Below are 26,202 nucleotides of genomic sequence, written 5' to 3' on the forward strand. Positions count from 1 at the left end.
TCGACACCCATGAAGGCGTTTAGGGCATCTTGAACGTTCATCAACAATGCAGCTGCGAAGAATTTTTTGGAACAGTCCAAACCTGTGCGTATCTTCCAGCTTTGGAATGGTGATTTTCGGATGGAAAGTTAGCTTTCAATTATGCTACAAAATTAATAGGAAAACTAACTCCTGCAACCCAAACGTGGATAGATCTGTAAGAGTTAAGGATCCATAGTGAAATCCTGTTCATCTATATATGACTTACGGTTTTGTGACTGATTCAGTAGTGTTTCAATTTGATTTCAATCTCTCCGAAACATGAAGAAACAACAAAACCCCCACAAACAAAACTCGCAAACTAGAGGGTTATATATACACACCCGTATTCACTAACAGAAAAGCAGATTTAAGAAATTTGATTAGGGTACTAGCTATGAAATAATAATTTTTCAAAATGCCTGCAACTAACTAAATGATGGCCATACATAAGCTGATCCTCCATAATTAGTTAGATAAAAGTGTAAGCAAACTAAAAAAAAAAAAAAAAAAAAGGAAAAAAAGGGGGAAAAAAAAAATCAAAGGGTGGGGGAAGGAGAAGAAAGAAAACTTGCTCCAGGGAAGAAGCAACTGTTCTCTGATGTGCAGCAAAGAATTTAACATCAAAGAACTAATGTAAATGGGGCCCATTTACCTTAAAAAACAACACACCACTCCACATTCTGGAATATTTCTATTTAAGTTTGACAGCATTATGCTTTGTACCAAAATTCAAGATTGTGTAATTTGACAGATGTCAAAAGAAAATGACCTTCAGAATGGCTAACTGTAGCAATTTTTGTTATTAAGTATGTTAAAACACTCCGTACAGTATCTGCTTAAACTTCAGAGATTAGCAGATCACCTTTTAAGTTCACCTGATTGTACATAAAAATTTCATTTCGACCTCCAAGCCTGAAACATGTATTTTCCTTCTGTGCCTCTAATACCGACAGCGGGTGACTTCCTACGCCAATACTCTTGTTCTTTCTACTGCTCTCCCCACCAATCAGATACCAAACGGAAAGCTGAATCTCTGTGTAACAGTGAAAATAGCATACCCGTTCAAATATGTAATTTGAGCCACCCACAAGACCATTAAAAATAGTTCAATATCCAAAATGATGTTAACAGAATAATTAGTCAAGTACCAAATGACTTCAAGGGTTTTGAAAATGAATGATAGAAATCCCAATCTGTCATACCCACAAATCCTATTAATACTGTATTTTACATTCCACTTTTGTAGGTCTATAAATCTTTTTCTTGTTTTTTTTTTTCTTTAAACTTACATCTTTAGGAGGAAAAAACCCTCTCATTCATGTGCTAAGTACTTTTCATTGGGAAAAAACCAAGAATGAATAGAAATGAATTTGACACTCTACCTGTATGGAGAATTGCCTTTCTGCAGTATATGCAATTCTGTGCTTAACGGGGGCCTACTGAAAAACCGCTCGTGCAATTGTGCCTTAGGAAAACTCTGGTTTCCAGTCTTTTCATTTAAACCAGCAGTGTATTTCTAACCATTCTGAAATTACGTAGAAGTTAAATACAGACATTTAACTCTTCCAAAAATTCTTCTATGAGACTCCAACTGCATGGTGTCTGATGCCAAAGTTATACCATCCTTACACTAGTACGCAATTACTAGCGTCATCTAAATGTATTTACTGAGCATCTAAATATTTCCCAGTGTCACTAATACCGATTTCTATTCAATATTGCAGTGAGCCAGGCACCTTATTTAAAACCAACTGCACGATTTGGCCTAAAATACAAGCCTTGTATATGATACAAGGTTTTAAAACCAGATTAATAGTCCACATGAAATTGTTCAATACCTTAACTATACTTCATACAAGATAGTACTGATGCATTCATCAGGCATTTAAAGGACAGACAGCGAATTGTAGTTTAATCTGAAGATGTACTGTGACATTTTGCCGAAACGGTTCGGAGGCAGGTGGCTTTTACGTTATGGCACGATTCCTTCTTTTTCTCAACACTCAAATAAGATGAACTGAGTAAACCTAGTGAAGATGTTGAGACTGCGGCACTCTCCGCATCAGGGTACTGAAGCCCGGTTTTCCCGCAGCTACATGTCTAAACCTGGTACAGCACAAATACATTCCTGGATTACGATTTTTAATATTTCCTGGTTTTCTTCTGTTCGCTCCAACTAAATTAAGATAGTTGTTTAAAGTGGGTTTAAGACATTATATCAAAAGTGGTGGCGTTTTCTTTTTCAGAGCCTTAACAACTAAAACATGCACCCAACGGGAATTATTTGAGCTTTTACAAGCTGCCTTTATTCATCAGAAATACCGGGCACCTCTGCTACACAGGCACCTCACCTGCTCATGTGCACTCTGTCTCTCTCTCCCACTCTAATATAAAGAGGTTTACAGACTAGCTTGTATCACCCAGGCCCAGATGGTTTTGGTACCCAAACAGCTGACACCCCGTAAAATCACGAAGGAATAGGCTGCTAACCATCTTTGAAGATGCAAGTCAAAGCTAAAATTTCCTTCACGAATAGAAGGCAACGGTACCAAGATGTGACACGGATCCGTGATTTGACTCAGTTAAAGACTACTTAATATGAGCTGTACAATACATGATTCTTTCAGAAATCAGAGATTTCTGAGACCCGTGCACTTTATCATTATGTATCAGCTAAGTTTACATGCCTTGATTTTTGCCAAGGAGAGACTATAAGGCTCCTGAAAGGACTATAAAGGGATAAGAATGCCATTTTTATTTTTTAGATTCTCCATTGCTGTTTTAAGTTGAATTTTGTGGCAATAACAAGCAAGTGTTAAGAAGATAATGACTAGAAAAAAATCGTGAGTACGTATCATTTTGAGATAGAACCTTTTTTATTAAATAGAAGGAAAACTGGAAACAAAAGGACAGGCTTGGTATTACTAAGTTAACTCGGTATTACTAAGTTATATCATTAGATGAGAGCCCAACAAAAGTTAAGCTTCTACAGCTGGAAAGACAAACACTGAAAATACGACAAAAATCCCCTAACAAATCTATAGTCTGAAGCAATCAATGTTCCTTAGCAAGATTACGCTGGATTACTTTTTGTAGTTTTAAATACAACAAAGCTTCCCCAAAAGAACGACAACTTCACGGAGCCAGAAAGCATTACTGTACCAATGACTAACTATGCACAAGTCCAGCAAAGTCCCAATTAAAAAGAGAATGGAATATATTGCTCAATCATGAAAGCAATTAAAAACATAAATAAGACATTGCGAGACTCTTAACATTCCCAATGTTTAATTATTTATCCGTTCTCCATCCTGCAGCTGTAGGTCAGGATTAACTCCTCTGAACTAAATACAGGAGAACTCTTTTGGGGATTTGTACCTTATTCATTTTCAAGCAAACACTCAAATTCATTTCAAATTCACACAAGAACTGCAACAGTTTCACCTAAATCAGATTTTCTACAAGTTAAACACCCCTCCTACACTCAGATGTGATTGTGAAACTACTTTGATCTCTGTTCCCAAATTTATTGCTCTGTGTAATCCATGACAAAATATAATGTGATTTACTGTATCTCTATATGACAGCCCAGCAGCTGACAGAACTTAATAATTCAGCATAAGAAAAAAAACCTTCTGGCACCAAAATATACAAATCATAATTGAGGCACTTTAGTATCACATTACAATGAAGCATATGCAGACTGATCATAAGAACTTCAAAACAATTAGAATTCTTTCTCACCCATTTAATGAAGGTGGGTTTTACTCCGTGACATGTTCTGCAGCTGTAAGCAAGTAGTTTTGGAACACTTTTGTTTCTTCACATTAAAGACTCTGAAGGACTAATAACATCGTTTTACCCCTTCCCGATTTCCCAAACACTCCTTCCCCTCCAAAAAGAAGAAGAAAAAAAAAGCCACCTGCAGCTTTTCTCTGTTATAAAGATATGAAGAAAGAGCAAATAAGTGTAAACAACGTCTTCAAATTGTGCCAGAATTTAAATATGCAACAAAGATGTTTTATATTAGTTTGGTCTTGATAACTGAGCATTTTTTCTAAATAAAGCTATAGTAAAAAATCCAGATATCCAAATACTGACCTAAGCAGGGATGCGATGGACACGTTCCATGGGGCAGCTTTTTTTTTTTTTTTGCTTTGGCTTGTGCTGACTCTCGGGTTTGGGGGACTTGAGAAAGTCTGTGTAAGGGATGCATTACCCCAGGAACTTTCAAGAAAAGTAAGAATGTGGAGCTCATGGCATGGGATGCAGGAGAAATCTCCACTTAGTACTTACTAATTCCAGGTAACAAACACCCGTTACTGTTGTTTGCATAAACAAAACCCTGACTGAGCCCCAGTGAAATCAGCAGTGATCGCTGCAGGTACCGGGATCCAGTAACAGGGCATCGGTTGTAGGGTCTATCCTCTCACCCCTGCCTAGGCACCCAGACCAGATGGTGTTCATTCAATAATTCTGAAAGAATCTAAGAATGAATTGGCCGAGTTGTTAAAAAAAAAAAAAAAAAAAAAAAAAAAAAAAAGAGTAATCTCACATTACAAACAGCTACTGTACTGGAAAATACCCAATGTTTTTCCTAATGTTATAATGTACCCTGGGATGTAAAGATAAGTAAAATTGGTAAATTAGAGAAAACTGTACCTACATGCAATCAGCCTTCTTCAAGACACATAGTATTGCGGAAAAAAAAAGGAGAGAATGAGGTAATGATTCAATTGGGCTTTAAAAAATATTTAATATAGTTAAAATAATAAGCAATTGTGTATTACAAGATAAAGTTGGTGTGTTACAGTTTGTTTGGATAGTGAAGAAAGGCTCAGGAAGCTATTGAAAAAATAATTAGAACAGTCATCCTGCCACTGGAAAAGCTTCCTGCACTTCGTAACCAGGAAAGTTACGACTGAAACATCAGTTGTACTAAAAACATCAGGTATGTCCTCCAGAGTCAGGCTCATGGGCCACCGAGCCCACTGTCCTCTCCAGGTGCTGCTTGCAGAGGCTGCATAAACCCGGCCTCTTGCACTCCCCCAGCACCCACAACTGCCCTATCAGGGACGTCAGAAGTTAAATCCCGGCTTATTCCCATTAGTGACTGGTTACGAACACGCTGCTTATAAAACTGTTTAATACTTTTTCGAACCTGCTGATAGTATCCGCCTTCACAACCTCCACGGAAATCAATTCAGGCAGCTCGCTATCTGTTGGTTAGAGAGGTACCTTCTTTCACCAGTTTTAAATCCATCTCTTATTAGTTTCCAGGAACTACGCCCAAGTTCTTGGGCAGTAAATAACAACTCAGCATTCACCTTATCCACCATCTTCATGATTTTGTGAGTCTTGGTCTTATGAATACACACCAAAGGCTACAACCTGGAAGTTATAGAATTGAGGAAAAGCAGAGAGTGCCCTGGTGCGGCAGAACTAGAAGCGGTGTTTGAAACACAGACTTGAAAAAGAAATAGGAGACAGAGAAGACAAAAACCCACCTGTAAATACTTCTTCGATAGATACCTTAGATTAATACCAGTTGGTTGAAAAAAACAAAACCCCAAAAAACCCAACCAAACTTCTCAAACAACTAACCAACTATAACTGATATTATAGGGAGTGAATAAAGTGCGCTGAAAGACGGGCCATATGATAGAGCTCTAATCTTAATTATATCAGCCCTTGCCCTGTTGAAAGCTATCTTCTTAATTCCGTATTTTGTCATAATTTATCATTTAGCTCAACTATGCTTCTTCTTGTCTGGTTCTCATTTCTTAACGGTATTGCATCAGTCATTTTAATTTTTAACCCTATGGTGTTATTTGTGAACGCAAATAATGTGGTGCTTGATCTCCTCTCCAAACATTAATGAAGACGTTAAAAAGTAAGCCTAATGCTCATGGGTGCATATTTTTGTCCACAGTGACAGTTATACCAACTATTCTTGGTTACCTCTGGAACCAGATTTATAAATGCAATTGATGGGCAGAAATCTTACCTGTTGTTTTCTGGTTTGTTTTTCTGAGGGTTTTTTTGTTTTTTGTTTTTTTTTTTTTTAAAGGAGGTAGAAGCAGAGTAACTCTCTGTCAATAACTGAGACTATTCTTTGAAATATCTCCAGCAGGGAGAGCGCCACAAATTCTGTTTAGTCTCATTTGAGTGAAATATCCCTGAGATTATTCTACCATGTTTTTCTTCATGTTTGGCTCTGTTGATTGAAGACTCTTCCAAATGGCTCCCCTAAGGGATGATGCAAGTCCTGTGACCATGTTCCTGGTCCACTATCATCTTTCTTTTTCTTTGGAGGAATAAGAAGGAGCAGAACAAAAGGGGACACACTAGAGAGGAAATCAGTTTTCTCCCCTCATCTGTGAGCAAAATTTTATCGCAAGATTTGCTGTAAAGGTACTATAAAGACAGATGAAATAATCTGGACTTCTTGTGCTAACATACACTAACTTTGCTATACAAATCTTTTCTCTTTTTGAAATACATTTCTTTTTTCTTGATCTTCTAGGCTTTTGGCAGATTTTCTCCAACAAAGCCCAAATACTATGCCCATTGTTATTAATATTAGTTGATGAATCACTAACACTGTGTCAGAAATGTTCAAGAACCAAACGTAAGTAAATGTACACAGACTCTACAACACAAAACCAACAAAAATATTACTACTCTGGAACAGAGAGATAATATCATAGACAATAGTTCTCGGATTATAATGAAAAAAATTAAGAGACTCGGGAAACATCCAATTCTTGGTAAGAATTAGAGGCTCTTTAGATTACTCATAGCTAACGCCTAAGCAAAATAATCTATGTAATAGATTCAAACAAACATTTAAAAATTTTAGTCTAAAAAAATGGCACATATACAACAACTGATGAGATCCTGAATGCATTCAAGCAAGGAGAAAAACATGTCTACATTATAATTAGATACCAATTTAATGATATCATTATATTCGGGAAGAATACATGTCCACATTTTATGGTTGACCTATTTGACCCCATGTAAATAACCAGGGTATCGCTGCAACGAGTGTGAAAATAGTTCATCTGGATGCTCACATAAACCAAGCTAGCTATACTATGGCTATTAGTGTTCAAGTTAATGAAGTGAAAGGTGCCACTCAGATCAAAGACTCCATTATGCTAAGAAGTCTAAGCAGAAACCTACAGAATTGCTGCAGAGATGGTCCAGTTCCCAGAAGGTCTTAGATACAAAGATGGAACCATTTTTGGTAGTTAATGAAATGTAGAGTTGGCAGAGAAGAACAACAGCTAGAGAGACAGTATTCAACAACGTAAGCTAATGGAAAGCATGCAATGCTTATTCTTTATGAGCAGAAGTAACTTAACTGCTTAGGGGAAACTCAATACTTTAAATAGACTATCTCTTGAAGTACCTCTTTAATCTCTGAAGATGTCATAGTCTTTCCCTTCATCTTCTATTTCTTTACCAGCGCTGAACAGTATGACATCATCTGTATGAGTACTGACAATAGTGCCAGAACAGATATTGTGAATTAAAGATATTCCTACGTATGCAGTATGAAAATATGCCCAATGGGTACGTCCAACTGGACCGCACCCTAGGGCTGTACTTGCTAGTTAATTAATCCAGCATCACAAAGCCTGATGCTAAAGGACGGACCAAAATGCTCTCTAGGGCATGTTATCAGTACCTTATTTGCAAACTGTATGCAAGCAGAAGTTGCTCAAAAATTAAGCATCCAATTATAGGACACTGTCTGCAGATTTTTTAAAAAGGCCCCACTACAAAAACGTTACATATTACAACATAACTATTATATAGCATAGTTATTCTTAATTAGAGAAGCGGTCACTTACACAGTGACCTTAACTTTGAATTCCCCAGGCATTTCAGTTTTATGTGGACTTCCCACCAGACATAGATGGAGTGATTGTAACTGGTATAGACTAGAAAACATTGTAAATGTCAAATTTTATTTAAAATAACAGAAATCTCAGAGTACAACTAACTGCCACATCATTAAAGTCTACAAGCACGATTTGCACAGCTCTGGCCAGGTTGCATGCCATCTTGGAGTCCCATCTCTCCAGAGTGAACCATTTCACAACTGTACTGAAATCAGAAGAACTGCAGTCCAAAAACTAAAGTGTTTGACTCTCTCTTCTTTTTTTTTTTTGACTACAGCTTCATCCTGTAATCAAATATCATGTGCGTTCAGTACAGTCAATACACAAAAATGTAAATTACTTATCCACAAGAAAAGCAGCACTGAAAAAGAATTAGATGTTCCTGGAACCTGCATAAAGATTTAACAGGATGAGTCAAAATATCTATTTAAATATAGAAAAGTAGTCAATAAAAAGCTAAATGTTGAAAATTATTTAGAGAGGAAAAAAAAAAACCACAACTTTTTCTCCCACTCCAATTTACTCATGTGCGCTGCTCAAAGAGAGCTTTTTTATGAGATATTTTCAGCGTTCCAAGGTTGCTTCCTTTGAGCACTGTTAGCATGTCTACTGATCTGCTCGGGTCATGCTTTCTGAATGCTCCTTTTCTTTGCCAAGAAAATACCACAGATGAACGTTACAAACAGTTGTGTCAGCCAAGCTTCACATCTGCACGCACTTAGACATGCAGTTTGTCTCTTGCTTTTAGTCACTTCTGGCAAACCTGAAAACGCTCACAAGCTTTGCACAGTCCATTACCCCGGCTGGTTAGTGTTCATGCCGCGAGTTCTGCTGCTGCAACCTATAGCACACCTGCCTGCCTGCTGAAATCAGTCATTAGTGGAGCCTAACTACAGCACTATGCATTCTCGAATATGTTTGTTTATGAAACAGTTTATGTTTCATCATAATGAGGTATGACTTCAAAGAAAAAAAAAATAAAATTACCATCACATCAGAAAATGCTATAATCACTTAATATAATGAAATGCAAGCAAATTAAATCTCTACTTCAAAAGTAAATCAAAATCATTATGATTGAATACAAGTGCTCTTCTGAAACGATATTTAAGATTCCTTAACTAATAGACAAGAAATAAATCGGAGATATTCTCAAGTCATTTTTATGTTAGAGACAGATAACAGATATTATGAAAGTCCTGAAGTCCTAAGAACATGATAAGTACTGTTTCAAATTCTCCATGCTATCATCTTGAATTTTTGTCTGATTTATGTCCAGCATGGCTTATCTGACCTTAAGGACATTAAAATTTGTTATCCTTATCTGATAAGGTGGTTTTGCGTTCTAATACAACTACCGTGTTACATCTTAAAAGGTGAGCAATACGGTGATTCTGTGTGATTGGGCTGTGGCACCTGATCTAGCAAAAAGCAAGGCTGAAGATGAACTGCGGCACTGCCCCAGCAAGAACAGCTACCTCTGCATCGCAGCAGCCCAGCACACGCCGAGCTGCTCCTGGATCACCTCAGCTCTGTTTCTAGGTACCAGGCTGGTGACAGGGACCTTGCTTACAGAAGGTCTTCTGACTGCAGTTCAGGTAGAGCCCTCGTCACCTTTTCCAGTGCTCCTGCAACTCAGGGGACAGCACTAAGCACAGAGAAGTCTCAGAGCTGCCCAACTTGTCCACAACAGGTTCAACGCTACTCATAATGTGCATATTTAGGTCAACTATAGCTCACTTTTGTAAGAAAGAGATGTTTAATTGAAAATAATACCTGCAACAGGGAAGGTCACTGGAAAATTATGGACTTTTCCCTTTTGTGGTGGGTTGACGCTGGCTGGATGCCAGGCGCCCACCAAAGCCGCTCTATCACTCCCCCTCCTCAGCTGGACAGGGGAGAGAAAATATAACCAAAGGCTCGTGAGTTGAGGTAAGGACAGGGAGATCCCTCAGCAGTTACCGTCACGGGCAAAACAGACTCGACTTGGGGAAATTAGTTTAATTTATTACCAATCAAATCAGAGTAGGATAATGAGAAATAAAACCAAATCTTAAAAACACCTTCCCCCCACCCCTCCCTTCTTCCCAGGCTTAACTTTACTCCTGAGTTCTCTACCTCCTCCCCACCAGTGGCGCAGGGGGATGGGGAATGGGGGTTGTGGTCAGTCCATCACACATTATTTCTGCTGCTCCTTCCTCCTCAGGGGGAGGACTCCTCACACTCTTCCCCTGCTCCAGCGTGGGGTCCCTCCCACGGGAGACAGTCCTCCACGAACTTCTCCAACGTGAGTCCTTCCCACGGGCTGCAGTTCTTCACAAACTGCTCCAGCGTGGGTCCCTTCCACGGGGTGCAGTCCTTCAGGAGCAGACTGCTCCAGCGTGGGTCCCCCGCGGGGTCACAAGCCCTGCTAACAAACCTGCTCCAGCCTGGGCTCCTCTCTCCACGGGGCCACAGGTCCTGCCAGGAGCCTGCTCCAGCGTGGGCTTCCCACGGGCTCACAGCCTCCCTCGGGCATCCCCCTGCTCCGGCGTGGGGTCCTCCACGGGCTGCAGGTGGATATCTGCTCCACCGTGGACCACCATGGGCTGCAGGGGGACAGCCTGCCTCACCATGGGCTTCCCCCTCCTCCTTCACTGACCTTGGTGTCTGCAGAGTTGTTTCTCTCACATGTTCTCACTCCTCTCTCTGGCTGCAATTGCTCTTGCCCAGTTTTTCCCCCCCTGCCCCTTCTTAAATACATTATCCCAGAGGCACTACCACCATCGCTGATGGGCTCGGCCTTGGCCAGCGGCGGGTCCGTCCTGGAGCCGGCTGGCATTGGCTCCATTGGACATGGGGGAAGCTTCTGGCAGCTTCTCACAGAAGCCACCCCTGTAGCCCCCCTGCTACCAAAACCTTGCCACGCAAACCCAATACACCTTTATTATTATTTCCACAACAACAGATGCCATGTTTATTTTTCCTATAGTGCAGGTTACACAGTGCCATTTGGCAAGCTGTTAAATATTTTCCCACTTATCATTCCCTAGTGACTGGGAGATACGATAACTGTCAAAAGATATTTGCTTTTAGAATCACAGGTTCAAAAACATTACCGTACTACTTTTATGGAGGAACTTTCTGGCATTGTATCCTGTAATCACTAACAAAATGAATCAAATAAAATATTACAATAAACAATGTACTATCTTTAAAGTTGAGATTTTTAAGCAACAGAAAATCAAAGACCTCAGTAAATTATGTGTCCCTAAATAGTGAAAAGCTGTCTATAAATACCAACGAATATTTAAATGTCCAGTGCGCTTGCAATGAAAACTGTTCCTCTGTCTCTGCCCCCCACTCTCCTCCTTCCCATTCCCAGTGCAGCAGGGCTATGGGGAGCACAATACCATATGAATCCTGTATTTCCTCCTACCCATTTTTATTTCAATTTTTCTTTTCACTTAAGTGTTAGACATTTCTTTTGTATTTCATCATGTTCACGTGAACAACAGTCCACAATTACACAAAGCAAACCACACAGAAATCAGTATTACTCACAAAACAGACCACAGAGGAATGAGAACCTTCACTGGGGAACAGATTGACCTTCAGAAAATCTGGACAGTCAGATGTTCCAAGCCTAAACAGCGAAATTCAGCTTCCCCTTGGATTTTTAAGCAATCTTTACAGAATTGGCAGAAAAAAGTAAATTTAGAGGACAAATTTTTCTCCCATATTGTCCTAAATTTCAAGGTAACAAGATTTGCTAGAAAAATAAAAAGACTTTTAAAAACAAGTTTCTAAACTCATGCTGCAATTAAGATGCCTTTTTCTTTTCCCCTTGGATAAAATCTCCTTCATCAAAGTTCTGTGGCCTTTAATAGGATCAAGATTTGAACTAAGTTAGCTGAAACAGTAACTTTTAAGCTTTAAATGGAGTTTGCCCTCTAAGCTACTTTGACTTTTGGACTTTGTGGCCAATTTCCACAGCTCTACATTTGGAAGACAGAAACAAAGCGGAATGGTAAATGGAGATTTGAAGGTAATGCAAGGTATTTTCACATGTCTGTGAAAGACTTTCCAAACAGAGATACTTTTTTTTTTCCCCCTCCTATCTTTTACTCAGTATGTGCTCTTCTGATTAGAGGCAAAAATAGGGAAGTAGGTTAAATAAAAAAAATTTCAATAGCTGTTAATATAGCTTAAAATTAGCAATTTTTTTTTAAAAACAGAAAAAGTCCAACAAATTTAAAAAATAGTATTTCTGACAGAAATGACAATTCAAGACTATTAAAGATATTGCTTTATGAAGGATTATTTGTAACTTTAATTTGAGGATGTAAAGAAGTTAACTTTTCTTTTGCTATACTACACATGTAAAAAAAGATCAAAGAAAGAAAAGAATTGAGATTCAAATTCCATTTTTAAGCAAAAATGACAATGTCTTCCTGAGTTAAAATTAATCCTTTAATGATGAATTTCAAAGGTTTAAATACTTTCTGTGACCTTGGCTTTAAATAATTATGCCAAGCAGAGCTTTCCTTACATTCAGAAAAGATTCTGAATTGTTGATCACAGCCATTTTAATGGCTTCAGGCTGGCTGATTTCCAACGTAATCCTCCGAATGCTGTTTAAAATTACAGACCAAGAACCTGACGCAGGTAAATGAAATGTCACTTTCACAAAGGCTGTTCAAACAGTATACGCAGATTGTTAATTTGTGCCACTGTACATCACTTTGCAATAAAATGTATGATTTATTACATTAATGCATATAAAAGATACTTCAACAACTATCTGCTTACATATACACAGCATCTACCATAAATATTTAAGCAGGGTTTTTTTAGTTTAGCTTTTGAAATGAAACTCACATATTTTAGCTCGTATCATCCCTAATGTGGTGAAATACTTGAATTCAAGACGCCGGTCCAAGGGGATGCTCAGCAAGCACTGATGCACAGTCAGTGACCCCACTGAACAGAATGGGGAGGGAAGCCTTGATGTATCTGAAACATTAATTTCTATTTTCAAGCCTTTCACAGAGTCCTTGCTCACCCGATGCACACAGGCAAAAGTAGACCAGCCGTTGTTAGCAACTAGGCCCAATTTCCTTGCAGTTTTAGCCTGAATTTTTTCCTCCTTAAGAACTTTCCCTCTTTTTAAGGGAGAAAAAGCTTGGTTAGACAGAACCGCTCTTTCTACTCTATCTATTCCAGCAAAGGAAAAGTGATTAGCCTAGTGCTTGGCTGACTTTGCCTTTGAAATCATCTGGATTTTTAAAGTCCCGCCAGCTCCTGAGCACCGCACGGTCGTCCCTGTTCGGCACTCACCCTGGCTGGAAGGTGCTGCCCCAGCACCGCTCGCAGGGAAAACAGCTACAGCAGCGACCACTGCCGCTGCGTGTTCCGAGTCTTTCATTATAGAACCACAAAACTTTCCATACTCGTGCCGTGATTGTGGCATCCAATGTCAAATCTGCAGCATATGTCTGTTTTTTCAACTCAAGTGACCCCTAAACATTTTTCCTCAGTGAAACTTTGCTTATCTGACTTTTGGGGTGATTGCTGCGCTTTTGCCATGCCACAAGAAGCAGCCCTATGCGAACCTCTTACCTTGTCCAAGGCCTTCTCTGTTTCTGCCGCATGTATCTTTTTCAGGTCTAATGTCATTTTTTCTGCCTCCACTTTCAGCTTATTCATTGCTGTCTCATGGTCTCGAGCTGCCCTCTGCTTCTCCTCTTCCCACTGATGGCTTAGCTCCAGCAGCTGCTGCTTCCGCTGAGCATTTACCTGAATTAGCTCTTCCCTCAGCTTGTGGATTTGGTTCTCCATATCACAGATAACCTGAAATAAAGAACAAAAAAAGTAAAAAAAAAAACAAACCCAAAAACCCACAAAACAAAAACCACTTGCTTTTCTCAGACAGGCTGTTAGCTGGGGTAGGAAGCAGACTCAAAGGATTCTCTGTCCCTTTTCTTGGCCTCTCTTATTGCTCTTCTCCTTCTCTTAATACATGCAGATGGATACAGGTCCCCCCTGCCCAAAGCATGGATGGAGTAAGATTTACCTTTCTGGACAGGGTGCCCCATAGGTGAAGAAATTTAGTCTGTGGCATATAATCACTACATATAATGTCCATGCCTTCTTTTTTTTTTTCCCTTAAGAAATGACCTGCCGCCTTCTAATGAGATATCGGTGTATCATCAATCATTTATCAATCACTGCTACAGATTATAGACTGTATTTCATCATAATGTGCTAATGTGCACCAGGAACGTATCAAAGAACATCCTCCTTCGGGTGAGGGAACTAGAGCACGCCGAGAGAGGATGACACGGGCCAACGCAGAGAATCCTTAAGACTCTGCAAACACAGTATAGATAAGACACGCGACCTTCAAAATGCAAGACACAGACTTCAGAATCCACAACTCTTTTATGTGATCACAGATTATCCTTCCGTCCTCGGGAGCAAAGGACGGTGTGCAACACAGCAGCGGCATCAGAAGCGGGGGACGACGGAGCGGCAGCAGAACAGCGGGGAGTCGGCTCACTGCCTGCCTTCGATGGGGGAACTTGAAAGGGTAAGGAATGAAAGTTCTATGCGGTAAAGCTGTGTTACTCCTGAAGTATACAGAATACACATTGCTACTTTACAGCAGTAGTAGAGTATACATTTATTACTTTAAATTTACACTTGCATATAACTCTTATTAGTTACTTCTCTAACTGCATTTCTTCTGTAGCTTCTTAAATTAAGTATAGGAGCATCGCATCTGGGAAATAAAACCGTTGTCCTTACAGCTAATTGTAATGTATGACATTGCAAGCACATATATGTTTTCATTCATAAATATCATTCTGAAAATGAGCATTTTCACTAAAAAACTCACACAGTATTTCCCCCTTTTTCCTCCCTGCTTCACAAGTAACTTTGCAGTTCCCTGGAATTCTTTCATAGAGGATGTGATAATATTGAGATGAGAAACTGATGTTCTACCAAACAGATGTAGGTGACTCAGCTCAAGCTTATTAAAGGTTTCACAAGAAAATCTGATGAAAATTACTGTATATTTAAAGATCCCATTGCCCTGGAACGCCAGTTACTGATTCTAGAGCTCCGAACTGATCTCCCTCTCCAACTACTATTTTTCTTCTTTAGACATTTTTAATATACTGTCTGTATTCAGCTAAACCATCTATTTGCAGTCTCTGAGAACCACATTACTACAAATCTTTGAAAAAGAAACATCCATTTCTGACCAAAGTTGGGAAATGAATGACTATCAGATATATTGCCTTGTACATTAATATCCCAAGACAGATTGTTTTAAACACTGTGATCCGAGAGAGGGGAAAAAAAAAAAATAAAAAAAAAAATCAAGGCTTGAAAGTTTGCCTATTTTTTTCCAAACTATTTGAACTATATGGCGTGACAAAAGACGTGTCGTCTCCCCCCAAACCTTCAATTGTGTCCTTCGACTATCACAGCTGTAACATGTATTAAATAATGTTAACCATCTCGGAAACTTATCACAGGACTGACTTTTGCTTCCATGCTTTCTTAATTACTCATTGGCATTATTCCCTACTATGTCAAAGGTAAAATTTTGTGTGTGTATGTGTAGAGATGGAATGAGCACATCATTTGTATACAGAAGTATAACACAGGCCACATACTTCAGCTATATCAGCATTATCTCAAACATATGTTTCATATAGTGTAATCTGCACTAGATCCTTTCCTTCCTTTCCTGATCTTTTCCTCTATACATGTTTAATTTTTTATTAAACCTGTATACAAACTACAAATGTAAAGTACATTTTAGTATATAATTATAATCTACAATATAGTTTTATAATTCTTTCGGAAAATAATTTCACCTCAAGATCATAAAAAAATGATAGCCTGACTGGCTTTTACTTAACCAAAGAAATGCTAGGTCAATGAAGATAATAGCTACAATTTCTATAGGATGATATGGTCCGCGTTCTAAACTGACATACGTAGCATTTGGGTTTTTTAATAGCCGTTCCAATGCAAGTCCTGCCTGGAATAGTAACAATTATCTGTTAATCTGAGAGCGCTCTTTTTGAGAGCTCATTCCCCTTCCACTACCACTTTCCTTTTTTTTTTTTCTTCCTTCTTTTTTAAAAGAAAAAACTTCCTTAAACTTTCCCCACACCCCGTGTAAGTGAAACTAAGATATTACCTTGCTCAGAAGTTTCCTAAAAAGTTTGATAAAATATTTAGGATAAGGAGCCAAGGCTACCTTCTTATAATACAGGGAAAATTCATTCATAAATCCTATTACAAGCCAAAATAGAGACTGGGTGAATTCCTGACTCAACTGTTACGTCCTTCTGCTTTACTTCGTTCTATATTCAATAATTCTTATACAAAGCCATTAGAAAATCAAATAGCACAATATAGTGTTTTCTACTGCCACGTGGAAAAAGTAACAGCTCCAAGCCTTCAGATTCAAAACTGGAGAGCCAAAAGATAGTGGGCTGAATGTTATAGGTAAAGTAGCAGTAATTAATATGCAAAGGAGCATTAATGTTGGACCTAATAGATGGCAAAAGCAGATTTGGTTCTATTAGGAAAGAAGAAAGAATCTGAAGACGGGGTGATGGCAGCGAAACTAATATGATTAAAGGAGTCCTTTTGGAGCAACTTCACTGCTAGTAAGATGATGTTAAGAGACATCTAATCTCTCCAAAGTGACTGGAGAAAGCTTATATTGGGGATCACAGACACAGTTCTTGCCAATTACTTTAAAATAAGTCTAGTTCTCACAGCCAGATTATTTTTTCCCATAAACAAAGTCACTGGCAGAAGCAGCTTACGACCGAACAACTTGCTGCATAAGACAACTTTGTGTGACATGGATACCTGCAAACTGCTAAAGGAAACGAATCCCAAACTTTCCATCACTGAGATTCTGCTATTCCACATGCCAATTAGTACTACTAGGAAAAAAAACCAACAAGATGACATAATTGTCAGTTGTGAAAAATCCATGAAATATAAAACTTAAGAGCAACTGTCTTTTCTTAATGATTCTGTGGAAAAACAAAAGATGCAATTACAAAATCTCACTTCTCATGCTTGAGATCTGAAGGCACGATGCTTGCTCGGTTTCTTTGTAAAATTAAATCCTCTTTCTCAGTATTGGTTTCTTAAATTCTTTTCCTGGCTGCTCAAATCTATGTTTGTGAACCATGCCTACCAAATTGTTTGCGTGGTCCAAACAGCTTGAGTACAAGAGCTGCTGTGAGAAAAACACATCTTAAACACTCCACCAGAGCAAATTATTCTTATGCTAAACTTAAGGCTTAAACATAAGAAATAAAGACTTCATCGTATATAATAGGTCCAAATTTTATTGCTACTTGCTGCCTTTTATGGATCAAAATGTTCTAGTCTTTATTTTGGTTGTATAGGTACGAGTAAATGCAATAAAAGAGATCTGTATCTTTTTTATGAAGAATGCAGATGTTCATAGTGATTCCACAGGATGGGCATGCCATAGCAGCATGCCCCAAACAAGAAAGCATTTTGTAAAATGACTATTAATCCACATACAGGAAAGCAAATAGAAAGAAAACACTAGCTTACAGAGTATCCCAAATGGAACAAAAATACAAATATGTAAACTGTATGACAGGGTAGAGATTTCATATGAATTTATATGGCATACTTGTACGTATGTGTATGCACATGACAATCCCATAGCTGAAGAAACTGCTAGCTGAGATGGTGATTTCTATTTCTGTTTCAAAGGAATAACTTAGAATTCTAACTAAGAATATCTGTGCTGAAATAGTGTCATAAAAAGGGTGGGTCATAAGCCCACAGCAATTTGCCTGTAGGGGAAAAATAGACTTGAAAGAAAAAAAGAAGGTTACTCACTCACTTTGGCCTATTTAAAATGCCAATAAATGTACTGCATGTTATTTGGAAGGAAAACATGTGCTCTTAATTTTAAAAAGTAAATTGCATAAGAAAATATAAAGTTGGCAAAAAGTTTAAATTAAAATCTGTTGCTGATGTCTGAAACTCTGCTACAGTTACATGCAACAGAGATGAGAAATGGACCGAATTACTACAGTCTAATTAAAAAAAAAAAAAAATATTCCCTTTATTTTCCAGGAGCTCCTACTTCAACCCCATGAAGCATTTACTTGGATCAGTTTCTAAGGAAGAGGCTGGAGCATGACCGCATCTTTTATACTCACAGCAATGGAATACACGGACTTCACTGTCTCCCTCTCAATGTATTACACACCAAACCACATCCACCCCATCACCATATCCAGCCTCAAATAGCGTTGAGGGCATTTTAAAGTCACAAAAACAAGGCCATGCAGAGTTAAGATCAAATTCACTCTTAACTTATTCCCTGAGGCTCAGATCTAGAGTCATTTAGGTGTTGCTTCAGCAGTTTTTACAGTAAGTGACTAACATCTCCCAGCAGATGAAGTTGCAATAACCCTTCATCGCTCTTCATTGCCGAGTGCACTCAGGCTGCTGAAACAGTGCATCACTTTTAAAGCCCACTGCATTTCTCAAGTGGATCATGACAACGCTTCAAACTGAGTTTCAAAATTTTTCTGCACTGGGCTAACTTGGCTTCAGTTCGAGATGACTGCATAGGTCTCAATTTGCTGTGTTTAATTTTGCTTGCATGTAACATTTAAAAAAAAAACCCCAACAAAAACCCCCAAAACCTCTGAGCAGTTCCATGGACTTAGCTCGGACATGAACTGTTACGTTACATGATCACAATGGTCCTTTCTAAGAGAATAACCTACAATATTAGCCTGTAAGTAACAGCCCTATTTGAGCCACCGATACGCAGCTTCTGCCTCTGTGTGCCAATACGTTCTCAGCATTTCCTCAACTGGCAGAACATTAACATGAGTGCATGCATTTGAACAGTGCGCGATGTGAAACCATCAGCTGAACCCTTCGGAAAGGGAGATCTGTTTCTTTGTGTCTTGTTACACTGGCGTGATGTGACAGAGATGGATGAGGTATACATAATATTTGTTATTGGGTAGTGGATTATTTTTGAAAGGAGATCAGTCCAGTCAAGGGAAAGGAAGTCTGTAGTAAAAACAAATCTCACTTTGATGATGAAGAATTAAAAGGAAAATAAGGAACAAAGTAGAAACACCCAGTGATTCAGCGGTGACAATGAGTCCTCTTTTTCCTCACGATCAGTGCAACGTCCCAGAAGAGGGGGACGAAGTATCCCATCCCAGTCACACAGCAACTGGTGACATATTTACTGTAAAATACCTTAGAAGGGGTTATCTGTTGAAAGTGGGAATCTGAACTGCTTTAGCTTTCTTATTAATAAGCAAAGCTTTATGAAGTGCTGAGAAACAGAAAATACAAGTTTCTCTACCATCACAAAAATAAGCAATGCATCTAACATAAAAGAATGCTAAAAAAGTAAACAAATATTATTTGTTTGCAGCTCTAAGCTTAGAAGAAAGTATAGCTGTAAGAACTTCAAAGATGAGTAATGTTGATTTGTGTATAAAACAAAATTGGTTTATATTAATGAGTCTTACTACTGCAGTTTCAGCAAGTCACAACAATCAGTCTTAAACTTGATCTCATTCCGGTTTTAGGGAACTATCTCCATGATTTTTACCCTTAAGAGATAAAAGAGTTTGGCAACCAAGTGCAGTACCAAGGGCCAGGCACAGTCCTAAAGGCTCTCTGATCTTTTTGTCCACAAAGCATCCTACTGAGTCGGACTCACTGGTCCCAGTATACCTGCTTTTCTCCATGCCAGATGAATTTCAGCTGACCAGTTCAGCCAGCTGGCAGCTCTATTTGTGGCTCCTTTGTAACACGACAATGATATAAAGGGTACACAGAAGCGCTGAAAGAGGAATCTTTTTGTTGAAGCTACGATCTAAACCTGAAGAGATATCAAATCTAAACCGACACTTTAAAAGAATTTTGAATTAGCAAGTCATTAAAATTTAGGAACTCAAGTTTTTAATGTCATCTTCTAAATAAAGCTTTGTAATTAACTCAATTATGTCCATTTTAACCAACTATATTGAAAATATTTTCTATACCATAGCAATTTTGATTAAAATATGTTAAGAATGTATTATCCAATTTTTCTTGTGACTGGTAAAATCAGCAATTTGTCAATATTATGAATCCTTAAAGAGACAGATTTGATTTGCAAAGAAAACTACTTCTGCAAATGTCACGCACATTATCACATGGGTAATGATGTGGCAGAGCGCAAATTAACAGGGATAAGTAATAAACAGCTATTTAGCTTTCACAGCACAATCTATTACACTGTCAAGTTTAAATGCCTTTTGGGTAAGAACACATAGGCCCATAAATATAGTAATTAAGGGAGCAGATAAATGAAATGGTGTGAAACGAAGTGAAAATGAACAACAGTTCAATGACCAACAGGTTGGTCTCGCCTCCCAAGAGCGCTGATCGAATCTTCCAAAAAGCATGGGGCTGTGCAAGCTCCTCCGGAGGAAATCAGGGAAGCGCAGGAGCCCTGCTAGCACCCCCATAGTTACAGGTAGTCCTGATCAGTAGCCTAGTACTTCCTGGAAACACTAAAATATCAGCAAAGCTAAAACTTCAGTACTGAAAGAGATGCATTTTATTATATGCTTATATACTATTTTGTGCATACTTAAGTGTTCTCATTCTGGAGGGAAAAAAATTCTGTCCATAACATTGGTGCTATCGCACAACTTCTTAACTAGAAGACATCTTTATCCTATATATGACTACATTGCAGTGATGGGGTGAAGTTATTAATATGTTCATTAATCAAATGTTCACAATTTATAAATCAGGCTGTATAATATCAATTTTAGGTATTCTCTTTGGTTACACAAACCAAAGTTGTACTCACTAACCTGCAGAGCATACAACAAGTGGCAGTTCTCTAGACTCAAACAGATGAATGTTCAGTGTCAAAAAAACAACTTACGTAAAAGCAGTGCAGATGGCAACCATAGTACTAACAGTAAAATCTTTGCTGTTCAGCAGTGTAAAATCTGAATCCCCACATTACAGGGTGTACGCAAAGGTATATCAACTCCATCTCAGCACAATGCCAGCTTTTCTCACCTTTGCAAATGTACCTCTGACATCTCACTTGTAAAGTGAGGTGTTGAGCTGCTAACTTACATATTTATTCTATTAATTTTAAGAGCATTAAGCCGCTTTTAAACGTCAAACCTCCTTTGTAAGATTCTTTACTTGGACTGTTTCAGCACCGTGTATGCTCTGAAAAACGCCTCTAACATTTATAAATCTGATAAAAGTATATTCTTACTAACCTTGCTTATTTTGTATCTTCTAGGGTGTTAGTTAGGGGCGGGGGCAGGTTTAACACCACCCTACCTGTACAGTGCTGCTGTAGGCTAAACATCACTCTCTTCTTCATATTCAAACCATGGTCAACTTTATTTTTTCCCCTGCACTTAACATAGTCCCCAAAAAAGTCCAGCACCCTTTAAATTCTATTTCCTAGTAATCCACTTGCTGTATCTTGTCTACTGTTGTTCTACAGCGTAAGCATTTTCCTGAAACACGACGGAAGTGTTGACTCATGAAGAACAATAAAGAGAAGTTACCTTCTGCTTAGCTCCATTTTCAATAAATTAATGAAAAGAGTCTATCCATGTGATTCCTATAAAGAAACATGCTTAGGTAACATTTCCATAGGTAATCTAAACCTCAGACTGTTCAGTAACTTTGCCATGTATTTCTGAAGGCTGAAAAGAAATATGCAAGACACAGGTATCAAAATGCCAGTAGGAGAAGTTACACTGAAAATACCAGCACCATTCTTGTTTCTACATCTATGACTACATGCGAGAAAGGGGTAGCAAATTCTCAAGATCTGCTGTGACATGCTATTAAGCAAAACAAAAATTTTGATCTTTTTTTTCCGAAGGGAGTGCACTGAAATAGATCTGGACTTTTAAAGAAGCCAGTTAGCTGCCTAAATCCCAGTTAATGTAAATGGCACTTAAGCTACAAACTGGGCTTTCAAAAAAAAAAAAAAAAAAGGGGGGGGGGGGCAGGGAGAGAAAGAAAGAAAATCAGACATCCATTTGAACAGCTCCACAAAGAGCTTAAAATTAACGGAGCTTATTTTGATTTCTTCATTTACATAAGTCCATTTGATTCTAATTTAGTTAACAGCAGCTAGAAAGCAGACCTTCATATAGGTTGGTTATTGTCACTGCCTTCCTAATAAAATGATTTTTAGTCAAATGAAAGAACCTCAAGCCTACACATATAACTAAACAATACAGTGCCCTGGTGAGTGAAAGGATTACTTACCAAGTTGAAATTGAGATAAATGTAAATAAGTTTTCCATTTAACAGTTCTAAGACCTGGAAGAGACTTGGCCCTCTTGCCTGGAAGACAGATCCAGGACAGTTTCTTATTACCTGATTTACTGTATTTGCTTTGAAATAGATTGGTGAGTCAAAAATTAAAACATTCAGTCTTCTTTCTCCTCTCTTTTTATCTGATGAAAGAAATGTTTACATTTGTATTTCTCTTTGTACAAACAAAATGATTTGAATAAGACTCCTAAGAGACCTACCTGGAAAGAACTACTTGGAGGACTCATTTCCTTGTGTCTTTCTACTAAGAAATTTAACAGAGACACTCAAGTAATCGACACCTAGTAATCAACATAACTGCATTAATGTAACTTAAATATGATGGAGATGCAAAAAAAAAAATCAACCATAAACACCTGCTTAATGCAGTGGATCCCCTAAAATGACTTGCGAGAGCAGAATATAGATAAAATACAGAGTGGCTAAAAAAAAAAAAAAATCTATATCTAATACCAGGTTTGCTGCATCATACAAACCATAACAACCTATCCCTAAATGATGATTGACGAAAATCACAGCAAACGTGTTTAGTCTTCCCTGTTTTCCTTTGTGAAAAAATATAAAGCTTTGTTTTCTGTATTTCAGGATATGAAAGGAAAATATTCCTTTTGGATGAATGGTAAAGATATATTCAGTTCTGAAATAACATTGGAGCAAAGCTTGTTCTGAAAGTGAAGAAAAGCTACTGATATTTAAGCAAGGATAGGACTTTCCTGCAATGGAATACAGAAATGGAGGCTAAAGATCTCTGCAGCGGACAGGGAAGAACTACCCGTCAATCTGAGAGTATTTCTGTGTCCAGCATCCCCTAAGTCAAAGCTTTTAAAAAACATTTGCGTTTAAATTTTCCATGTATTAAATTTAAAAGCATTCGCATTTCTTGAACAACATGTAATTCTGATTTAAATGCAGACATGATGTATTACAGATTTAAGGATTACTACAGACATTCATCTCTATGAGGCAGGAAAATTAAACACATTATAATTCCTAATTTGTCCCCAGAAGAGGTAGAGGCTGTATTGTCTATGAGAAATGTCTTTGCCCTGTCAACTAATGAAAAGACTTCACTGTAAGTAAAAAAGCCAAAACAACCCCACCTCCCCCCCAAAAACACCCCAAAAAAGCATCACACACTTCTCTTTTGGATGCATTTGTTTAAATTACTGCTCAAAACACATACATCTTATGAATATTCCAGAATTTTTACCCCATGCATCCCGTAAGGGTTTCATGGTGACTGTAACGGAAATGGCATCAGTTGCAAAACTTGACGGGACAAACATAAGACAAGATGCAGATACAAAGCCTAAGTAATAAGCTGTTCATGCATAAGATACCTCCCATCTTCAACTTCTGAAGTTAATACTTGTAGAAGTGCAAACTTGGGACACTAACTCCCATTCAGGTCATCTGCCATGACTATCTCCTCAACAGGCAGTTGAGGGACTTGAGGAAGACTCGAAGTTCATGCTACTGTCCAAGCTCTGCCCTGACTGTTAATCAAGATGAAAAAGATAAATTTTTCAAAACTCCAGCATAATCACAGAAAGCCAACTAAGAAACCTAACGCTGTCATTCTCTGGGCCGATGACTGAAGATGACTTAAACGCGCTAGCCTGTGTGTACTATTCTGCTCTACTAAAGAACCTAATACACCAGGAAACTCTCTCATTACTGATGTCATGCTGCTGTATTGAAGATGACAGTCTTTAACCAAGCATGAAGTCCTCATTCTTGGTCTCATGAATGGCAGCATGTGTGGGCAGAAATCCTGAAATCCAGTAGCTTCAGAAATAAAAACTGTGTCACTTAGAGGTTTAGATTTTAAAGAACTAATCAGCTTCTAACTTTCAAAAAAACCCTCATTTCTGCAAGGCAGTAACAATAGTTGCAGAATTTCTGTAATCAATGAGTTGTGGTAAATTCTTAGCTGTACGTTAGCTGCTTACACAAATAAGATGCAGAATTACACACACGTGCAGCTTTTGACTTTCTCCGTTTTGAAATCCACTCCTAATTGGAAGAAGCATATTCTAGTTGACTATCTTTAGTGTCGATCCTTATATCAAACAGATAAATTTGTCACCTTCACCTGAGGATGAAAATCCTGGAGAAGGAAGCCTTTACTCCAACCTAGGTGTTCGGTTGGAGTCAAAGGCATCAGCTGATGGTACCTGTTCTGTACTTCGTGCACACACATACAGCTGACACCCTTTCTAGTCTCCCTCTCTGCACCTTCACCCTCAAGTGCTGGTTGCACTATTCCCATCATCTCGACAGCGGCTCCTCTGAGTTCAGGGATCTTTTGGAAGCATCATGCTCCACAGCTACCAGTTCAGAAAGACAAGATCAATCACAGGATGATCTGTACAAAATAAATGAAAACTGTGTGCATAACACTTCTTTGCTTGGAATCGAGAGTATTTTTGACTCAGTATCTTCCTCCGGCACCTTTACATTGATCTCTATCCTTTTCATCCTTCTCAGTTTGTCCTTGAATTCAGTTGATGCCACTTCGTTTTCTGAATGACAAACAGGCCACTGCATCCTGGGGCAGGAATTTCTTCAGATTTATTTATGCAACTGTTTTGAATCTACTGCACTTTGAATAAATATTAATATATAGTTTAAATGTAAAATCTAAATACATACTAAACACGCAAATTCTATGAAATACCAGTAAAATAAAGTACCAGTAAAATAAAATACCCCGTTAAATATATCCATTTATACAGGTCCATGTTTATATTTACTACCCACCCCCCCAAAAAAACCCACCCCAACCTCAAAATTGCATTAGGAGATCAGGAACAATGTATTACTCCTAAACTGAATACTCTGGCAGGGAACAACAGTTGTGGGAAGGGCTTGAAGGAGAAACTGTTGACTGGAGGCACAGCACCAAATGGAGCAGTCTCCTTTCTGTACAACAATGAAGCACAGTCTTTTAAGAGGACATAAGTTGCAGACTTTTGAAATCTACTGCTCTTACTTTTCTGGAAAGTATCACCGTTTTGAAGGACACAATCTTACTATGTCAAAGAAATCATGACTATGTACCACATTTCTACTAACATGAAGCACAAAGATCAGGGAACTATTAGAAAGATTATTTCTTGAATACCATGAGACGATATTTTTGACAAATGGCATCTGATGCATTTGTTGAGACCGAGATTTCAGTTTTCTTCATATGCACGCTTAATTACCACATTAATGAAGGCTGTTGCTATAAAGGAATAGCAAGGCGCTCTCTGCTAAACCTCCTTGAAACTCATGCACAGAAAAACAAACATTGCCTTCCATATAAATGACTACATTAGAAGCCATTACTGATTAATGCTGCGTATTTTCTCTCAGCCTCTGATGCAAAAGATGCCAAAGAAATGTTATCACAAGGGTTTGTTTGCACAGCTTTAGAAATGATAGTAATCTACTAAGTATCCGACACAATACTCAGGTAGAGCAGGTAAGAATTAATTGGTACCTTCCCCCCCCAGAATTTCAGATGCTGAAACTGTTTTTCCCTTTATTGAACCAGCTCGGCCTAGACTAGCTTGTCCCGCAGTGACATGTATATTGAATACAAATCAGACAGCATAGCTTTAAATCTGTGTTGCAGCTCTCATTTCCAATTCGAGAACTGTACTATAATCATAAGCTTCTGGTGGATGAAAGGAAATCAGCTCTCTGAATATTAGCTAATGCCACATTTGCAAGTCCTGAAGAGATCTGTGCTGTTTAAAAAAAAAAAAAATAGATCATTTCTCGTGAACCTATATATATGAATCGCTTTGTACTGCTCGACTGATAGAAGCGATGCCTGTGCTGGGATTAAACCCTT

The 26,202-nt window shown here is 38.3% G+C and overlaps 1 protein-coding gene across 1 annotated transcript in view; it reads right to left on the bottom strand.

Moving 5' to 3' along the window:
- CEP112 (centrosomal protein 112) overlaps nucleotides 1–26,202 on the bottom strand; it is a 174,881-nt gene that overhangs the window by 50,778 nt on the left and 97,901 nt on the right. The window contains exon 21 of the mRNA XM_050908422.1: nucleotides 13,536–13,766. Within this exon, the coding sequence (XP_050764379.1) occupies nucleotides 13,536–13,766 (231 nt within the window). The remainder of the gene's footprint in view (nucleotides 1–13,535; nucleotides 13,767–26,202) is intronic.

This window comes from Gymnogyps californianus, chromosome 19, assembly GCF_018139145.2.
Source record: "Gymnogyps californianus isolate 813 chromosome 19, ASM1813914v2, whole genome shotgun sequence".
Lineage (NCBI taxonomy): Eukaryota > Metazoa > Chordata > Aves > Accipitriformes > Cathartidae > Gymnogyps > Gymnogyps californianus.